This window comes from Otolemur garnettii, unplaced genomic scaffold (assembly GCF_000181295.1).
Source record: "Otolemur garnettii isolate 467f Iridium unplaced genomic scaffold, OtoGar3 scaffold00031, whole genome shotgun sequence".
Lineage (NCBI taxonomy): Eukaryota > Metazoa > Chordata > Mammalia > Primates > Galagidae > Otolemur > Otolemur garnettii.
The window spans coordinates 862,174-870,504 of NW_003852426.1; the positions used below are offsets into that span (position 1 = coordinate 862,174).

Consider the following 8,331-nt stretch of genomic DNA (forward strand, 5'->3'; position numbering starts at 1 on the left):
GGGCGCCTGTGGTCCCAGCTACTTGGGAGGCTGAGGCAGGAGACTCGCTTGAGCCCAGGAGTTGGAGGTTGCCGTGAGCACGATGCCATGGCACTCTACCCAGGTGGATAGCTTGAGGCTCCGTCTCAAAAAAAAAGAAAAAAAAAAATAGAATAGAATAGATAGAATAAAATACTTCTGCAAAGCAAAGCTAGGTGTAATGGCTGATGCATGTAATCCCAGAACTTTAGGAGGCCAAGATGGAGGATTGCTTAAGTCCAGGAGTCTGAGACTAGCCTGGGCAATACAGCAAGACTCTCCATCGCTAGGCTGCATGCGGTGGTTCACACCTGTAATCCTAGCACTCTGGGAGGCTGAGGCAGGTGCATTGCTTGAGCTTGAACTTGTGAGCAGTCTAAGCAAAAGTAAGACCCTGGTCCCTACCAAAATATAGAAAAACTGAGGCAAGAGGATTTCTTGAGCCCGAGTTGGAGGTTGCTGTGAGCTATGATGCCATGGCACTCTACCCAGGACATATAGCTTGAGACTGTCTCAAAAAAAAAAAAAAAAATAAAGACTCCACATCTCTAAAAAAAATTAAAAAATTAGCTGAGTATGGTGGTGTGCATCTGTAGTTCTAGTTACTCAAGAGGCTGAGATCGGAGGATCACTTGAGTCCAGAAGTTTGAGGTTTCAGTGAACTATGATTGTGCCATTGTACTCCAGCCTAGGTAACAGAGGGAGACCCTGTCTCTAAAAAAATTGAAAAAAATCAAATAGGCCAGGTACAATAGCTCATCCCTGTAATCCTAGTATTCTGGGAGGCTGAGGTAGCAGGATCACTTGAGCTCTGGAGTTTGAGACCAGCCCAAGCAAGAGTGAGATCCCATCTGTACTAAAAATAGAAAAATTAGCTGGGCATCATGGCAGGCACCTGTAGTCCCAGTTCCTTGGGAGGCTGAGGTAAGAGGAGTCCCAGTTCCTCAGGAGTGAGACTCCTAGCTGTGAGCTAGGCTGACATCATAGCACTCTAGCATGGGCAACAGAGTGAGACTCTGTCTCAAAACAAAGCAGGCTCGGCCTGTGGCTCAAGCAGCTAAGGCACCAGCCACATACACCAGAGCTAGCGGGTTCGAATCCCAGGCCTGCCAAACAATGACAACTGCAACCAAAAAATAGCTGGGTGTTGTGGCGGGCACGTTTGGTCCTAGCTCCTTGGGAGGCTGAGGCAAGAGACTCACTTAAGACCAGGAGTTTGAGGTTGCTGTGAGCTATGACACCATGGCACTCTACCCAGGGGGACAGCTTGAGGCTCTGTCTCAAAAAAAAGAAAAACAAAACAAAACATACAAATAAAAAACCAACCAACCGCCCCCCAACCATAAAATTAAAAAATGAAATAGAATACTTAGTAAAGAAAACAGGGATGGAGCAAATGAGCATAATCTAAACTGTTACGTCTTGGTAATTGGTGTACGGGGTTCATTATATTGCTTTATTTTCTCTCCTTTTGTGTATATTTAAAAATTTCAAAAATACATAATAAAGATAGGTGCATTTGGTATCAGCAGGTCTTGTCCCCCATTCCTATCCCTTTCTATGGGAAAGTTTAGCTTTGTCCCCCACACCCTCAGAACTCTATATTCCCACCTATACCTGTTTTTTCTCCAGCCTTTCCCATTCTAGCTACCTCTTTAACTGACCCAGAACATACCAACCATACCTTATAGGCCCGGGGCATGCTGGGAAGGAAAGTGCCTCCACAGCAGCTGATGATCTCTCCCATCTGAGGAGGGGGTGGCTGGACTCCAGGGGTCACATGAATCTCATAGCCCTAAGAGAAAGAAATGTGGAGCCCATGAATGTAGCACTGAGAGGCCATAGTCTGTTGGGAAACCACTGGATAGAGTGCTGAAGCACTTAGCAGAAGACAGTCTCTTACCTCCAGCAGCCTTCGCTCCCGAGAACGGCTCAGAGCATCTTGAAGACTGAAGCCAAAGTTCTTCTCCTGCTCAAGATCGGCCACTAGATATTCATCTGGGGTCAGGAAGCAACCAGCCTTGCGGGACTAAAGATGGCAGCAGTCAGCATCAAAGCTTAGCCCGGCCTGCCACCCTACTCTCCTGCCTAGCATTTGTAGAGAACTCATAAAATATTTGAATGACTTCAGCTTCTTTTTCACTAATGCCCCTTTTCCTGAACCCCTCTTCCCTCCCACCACTTTCTTTTTTTGTTTGGTTTTCTTTTTTTGAGATAGAGTCTCACTTTGTCACTTTTAATAGAGTGCCATGGTGTCATAGCTCTCAGCAACCTCAAACTCCTGGGCTTAAGCAATTCTCCTGCCTTAGGCTCCCAAGTAGCTGGGTCTACAGGTGCCCACCACAACACCTGGCTATTTTTAGAGACATTTTGCTCTGGCTCAGGCTGGTCTCGAACCTGTGAGCTCAGCAATCCACCTATCTCAGCCTCCCAAGTGCTGGGATTACAGGCATGAGCCACCATACTCAGCCTCCTCCCACCACTTTCTAAAGCACTACATGAACATTATCTACTGTCACGGGCTCCATTGTCATCATCTCCTGGGTTCTCACCTGATGCAGCCAGTCTAGCGAAAGGATGGGGATACCTCGCCCCAAGGCACACAGGAATTTGACTGTCCGGCGGATTCGATCAGTGACCAGATGAGAAGCTTCTGCCACTGAGCTGGCCAGACTTCCCCCGAGTGCCAGCACAGCCCGCTCTCCCCGAGCATCCACCACTCCTGTGAAGAGCACCTGTGGAAGGGTTGGCCTGAGCTGGTCACAGCAGCCCATGTCATAAGTGCCTGTCTCTATAAACCCCCAGGTCTCCTCCTATCCTCCCATATTTCTCTCCTTCAAAGCCCCTTGCCCCCTCTCTCCTACTTTGGGGGCTGTTGATTCTTGGTTTGGTTTAGTCCGTCTGAGGCTGCGGCTTGGTACTTCCTTGGGATCCTCCTCTGCCTGGTGTCTCTTTCTCTTGCCTGGTGCTGGCATCACATCCTGGAATTGAGAAAGATTTTGGTAGGAGTTTCTGAGCCATTTCCCAGCTTTGTGGCCCCAGCCATCTCCTCACCTCTTCTTTTCCTGGCTTCTCTGTGGTGCCTTCTGCCTCTTCCTTGAGAAGTGCTGTCTTCTGGGTGACTTCCCCTCTTTGGGGCCGTTTTGGAAGTGGGGGTGAAGAGGCTAAAGCCCTCTTGCGGCTTTGAGAGACCTTAAACTGGGTCTCTGGGGTGAACCCAGATCTATCTGTTGGTTCTACCTCTTGGATCTGGGGTACCTCAAGCAGCTGTGGAAATGCAGGCTCAGGAATGGTTGTAATGGACTGAGCTGCTCTCACTGCTCCCCATCTTTGGTTCCCTGAGGATCGGGATTTAGGTTCAGGGGATGTAGAGCAAGGTTTACAGACAATGGGAGATGTGAGGGAGCCATGCTTCCCAGCAGCTCTCTGTCTTCTGCAACTGGCTTGAGGAACAGGCTCAGGGGGAACAGGCTGGCCTGTGGTGACAGAAGACTGAAATTCAGGGGTGGTAGGAAAAGGCACAGCACTTATTGTAGAAGACCTTAGTGTCCTACTTTGACCACTCTCAGCTATGACCCTGGGGGTGATGGGTTGGTCTGTGGGAATAGGAGGCTCAAGATTAGGAGTTGTGGGTTCAACTGGTTCAGGGGTCTTAACAGAGAATGTATTTGTTCTGCCTCGAGTAGCCTGAGATGTGGGCTTTGGGGTGATAGGCTGGGCTGTGGAAGTGGAAGGCTGGAGCTCAGGGGGTGTGGGGATAATTGGTTTGGGAGTCTTGACAGAGGACCTGTTTGTCCTGCCCCGAGTGGTTCTTGATATGTGCTTGGGGTTGACAGGCTGGGCTGTGGAAGTAGAAGGCTGGAGCTCAGGGGCTATGGGGACAATTGGTTCAGGAGTCTTGACAGAAGACTTATTTGTCCTGCCTCGAGTGGTCCGAGGTATGTGCTCGAGGTTGAGAGGCTGGTCTGTGGTGATGGAAGTCTGGAGCTCAGGGACTATGGGGACAATTGGGTCAGGGTACTTGACAGATGACCTATTTGTCCTGCTCCGAGTGACCCGAGATATGTGCTTTGGGGTGACAGGTTGGTCTGTGGAAGTGGAAGACTGGAGCTCAGACACTGTGGAGACAACTGGTTCGGGGGTCTTGACAGAGGACCTATTTGTCCTGCTCTGAGTGGCCTGAAATGTGGGCTTTGGGTTGACAGGCTGGTCTGTGGAGGTGGAAGGCTGGACCTCAGGGGATGTGGGGACAAATGGTTCTGGAATTTTAACAGAGAATCTATTTGGTTTACCCCTAGTGGCCTGAGATGTGGGCTTTGAGGTGACAAGCTGGGCTGTGGAAGTGGAAGGCTGGAGCTCAGGGGCTATGGGGACAATTGGTTCAGGAGTCTTGACAGAGGACCTATTTGTCCTGCCCCGAGTGCCCCGAGATGTGCGCTTTGGGGTGACAGACTGGTCTGTGGAAGTGGAATGCTGGAGCTCAGGGGCTGTGGGGATAATTGGTTCAGAAGTCTTGACAGAGGATCCATTTGTCCTGCCCCAAGTGGCCCAAGATGTGGGCTTTGTGGTGACAGGCTGGGATGTGAAAGTGGAAGGTTGGAGCTCAGAGGCTGAAGGAACAACTGGGTCAGGGTTCTTGACAGAGGACCTATTTGTCCTGCTCCGAATGGCCCGAGATATGGGCTCCAGGGTGACAGGCTGATCTGTGGGGGTGGTAGGGTGGGGCTCAGGGGCAGTAGAGGAAACTGGAGAGGGTGTCATCCTGGAAAAACCCCGAGATCTGACTTTAGGCTTTGGGTGGAAAGGTTCCACCTCTGAGGACAAGGGGGTCTCTGGAGCTTCCTGACTCTCATTTTGCCTGGTTTTAGGAATGCATGGCTCAAGAGAAGGTAGAGAAGGAGAAGAAAGGGACTGAGGTGCAAGATGTTTTGGGGTCTGAGAGACAAGGGGGCCTTGGGGTGGAGCTAAGGCTTCAGTCTCTGCAGGAGGCAGACAAGCATCTTGGGACTCCTGATCACCCTGGGGAGAAACAGAAGCAAGTGAGGGAGGAAGAGGTAGAGAGAAAAGACATACTTGGACACTGTTCTTGATAATTGTTTGTGGTTAGAGTATGCTCACTGGACTTCTCTTTCTAAGACGTCTTTCCTTAGACTAGGAACTCCTAGGGAGCAAGCAGTCCTCTTTCCCATGGACCTTTCCCCACAATGCTACTACTGTTTTCAACACATAGATGATGGCAATGAAGAAGAGGATGGCTGGGGTGAAGAAGAAAGGAATAGGAAAAAAGGGACTCTTTCTGACTCAGGCAAAAGAACGTGCAACTTGGGAAAAAAGATATGAAAAACAAGGGTAAAGGAATAGAAGGAAACAAACCTTCTTTCTTCAATGTAAATGGAAGAAATCTTAGGCTATGGAGAAAATAGATTAAAGCCAGGCTAGGGGAAGGGGCACTGAAGGGGGTAAAGAGATGACTTGAGAAGTAGGGAGAGGTAGAGATAGCAGGTCTCACCCAGGAAGTCTTCTCAGTAGGTGGTGTCTTGCAATTCAGGTGGCCTAGAAGAGAAAGTAAACACAGAGTGGCTGAGTTCTAAACAGTTGGATGCTCAGGGGTTGATTGTTAAGAGAGCTTTGTACCACCATGGGTTCGCCTCCATCTTCGCTTACCTCTCTGCTGCCTCCTGAGGCTCACTTGGACTCCCCTTCCTCCACTTGACTGGCTCCCAGAAGCTATTGGGGCTGAGGCTGAAGCAGGCCCCTGAAGGTCCCCTGCTCCCATTCCAGGCTCTGGTGTTGGGCAGGAGGCCTGCCGTTTCTGGCCCTGGCTCCCTCTCTCCGGCCCCCTTCTCTGTGTGCCTCTCCCCAGCTTCCCTGTGAGTACCCTTACTTCTGATTTGGTTGGCTCACACTCTCCCTCTGGTATTGGTTGCTCTACTTCTCTCTCAAATTTTATTTCTCTTGTGAAGATCTGTTTCTCTGTTTCTTTCTCTTGTATTTCCTTGGATGTCTCAGTTTCTACCTTCAAACTCTCCTTATCCCTTTCAGGACTTGTACTTTTCTCTTTTTTGGCAAACTCTTGTTTCTGCGTGTCTCTAGCTAACAATTGTTTTTGTTCTCTGTCCTGTATCCTTCTGGTTAATTCTTCATCTCCTGTTACATCTCTTTTGCCTCTTGGTGGCAGTTTCTTGGTTTTCCGCTTCAATGGCCCTCTCTTAGTGGTCACCCTCCCTGCTGTTTCTTTTGGTATACTCATATCTTTATCCACAGTCTGCATCCCATTGTCATGAATCTCCAATGGCTCTGTGTGAACTGAGCTCTTCGGATGTTGGTCTTGTGGTGTTGCCCTAAGTGAAGACAGGCAAGATCCATAAGCCTTAAGGTGAGTGGCAATGGGCTGGGTATCAGAGGCTTCAGATTCTCTCTGACAAAATGGCTGTGTAGCCAGGACCTCCCATGGCTCATCTAGGGCACCTGGAAGTAGAATCAGAGACGAAAAGAGAGAGAAAGTGAGGAGTACAGGTTGAAATAATAAGATGACAAATTCATGAATAATAAATTTAAACAAGTTATTAAAGGAAAGCTGGGGGTAAGGATAGTAATTATAACACTTAATGTTTGTTTCTAAAGGACCATACCTTCATATGAAGGCCTCCTCAATTGTCACTTTAAAAATGATCTAGTGGCTCGGTGCCTGTGGCTCAAGTAGCTAAGGCACCACCCACATACACCTGAGTTGGCAGGTTCGAATCCAGCCTGGGCCTGCCAAACAACAACACTGACAACTACAACCAAAAAAATGGCCAGGCGTTGTGGTGGGCACCTGTAGTCCCAGCTACTTGGGAGGCTGAGGCAAGAGAATCAATAAGCCCAGGAGTTAGAGGTTGCTGTGAGCTGTGATGCCATGGCACTCTACCCAGGGCAACAACTTGAGGCTCTGTCTAGTCTGTGGTCTATGGGTTTGAATTTATATGGCTTTTTTTTTTCTCTGATGAGATGGAGAGACAGCAGTAAAGTACATTCATCCCTTGGTATATGTGGGGGATAAGTTCCAGGACCCCTCATGGATACCATAATCTGTGGATGCTCATGTCCTTTGTATAAAATGGCATAGTACTTACATAAAACTTGTACACATACTTTAACTCATCTCTAGATTACCTACAGTACCTCATAAAATGTAAATATTATGTATTTTTATTTGCCTTTTTTTTTTTTTTTGAGACAGGGACTCACTCTGTTGCCCTGGGTAGAATGCCATGGTGTCCTAGCTCACAGCAACCTCAAATTCTTGGGCTCATGTGATCCTCTTGCCTCAACCTTCCAAGTAATTGCAACTATAGGCGCCTACCACAATGCCCAGCTAGTTTTTCTATTTTTTTTTTTTTTAAAGTAGAGATGGCACTACTTTTTTTTAAAAGTAGAGATCTTGAACTCCTGAGCTCAAGGGATCCACTTGCCTCAGCCACCCAGAGTGGCTAGAATTACAGGTGTGAGCCACTATGCCAGGGCTTTTTTGCATTATTTTTAGGTTTTTTTTTTTTTTTTGAGACAGAGCCTCAAGCTGTCACCCTGCATAGAGTACCATGGAATCACAGCTCATAGCAACCTCCAACTTCTGGGCTTAAGTGATTTTCTTGTCTCCGCCATCTAAGTAGCTGGGACTTCAGGCGCCCGCCACAATGCCTGGCTACTTTTGGTTGTAATTGTTTGGCAAGGCCTGGGCTGGATTTGAACCCACCATCTCTGGTGTATGTGGCTGGTGCCTTAGCTGCTTGAGCTACAGGTGCTGAGCCTATTGTATTATTTTTAATGTTTTTTTTTTTTTTGAGACAGAGTCTTACTTTGTCACCCTTGGTAGAGGGTTATGGCATCACAGCTCACAGCAACCTCCAACTCTTGGGCTTATGTGATTCTCTTGCCTCAGCCTCCCAAGCAGCTGGGACTACAGGCGCCTGCCACAATGCCCAGCTTCTTTTATTTTTGGTTGTACTTGTCATTGTTGTTTGGCAGGCCCAGGTTGGATTTGTACTTGCCAGCTTTGGTGTATGTGGCTGGTGCCCTAGACGCTGAGCTACAGGTGCTGAGCTTTTTTTTTTTTTGGCTGGGGCCGGGTTTGAACCCACCACCTCTGGTATATGGGGCCTGCGTCCTACTCCTTTGAGCCACAGGAACTGCCCAGGCTCCGAGCTTTTTAAAGGCTTTTTATTTTATTTGCAGTTTTTTGGCCAGGGCTAGGTTTGAACCTGCCACCCTCAGCATATGGGACTGGCGCCCTACTCCTTGAGCTACAGGTGCTGCCCTTTTTTTTTTTTTTTT

General features: G+C 48.4%; 1 protein-coding gene across 1 annotated transcript in view; it reads right to left on the reverse strand.

The window, feature by feature from the left end:
* MDC1 (mediator of DNA damage checkpoint 1) overlaps nt 1-8,331 on the reverse strand; it is a 37,402-nt gene that overhangs the window by 2,230 nt on the left and 26,841 nt on the right. Inside the window, exons 8-14 of the mRNA XM_012804696.2 lie at nt 5,683-6,486; nt 5,528-5,571; nt 3,073-5,037; nt 2,883-2,999; nt 2,571-2,753; nt 1,922-2,047; nt 1,703-1,813 (exon numbers count right to left, since the gene is read on the reverse strand). Coding sequence (XP_012660150.2) covers nt 1,703-1,813; nt 1,922-2,047; nt 2,571-2,753; nt 2,883-2,999; nt 3,073-5,037; nt 5,528-5,571; nt 5,683-6,486 — 3,350 coding nt within the window. The remainder of the gene's footprint in view (nt 1-1,702; nt 1,814-1,921; nt 2,048-2,570; nt 2,754-2,882; nt 3,000-3,072; nt 5,038-5,527; nt 5,572-5,682; nt 6,487-8,331) is intronic.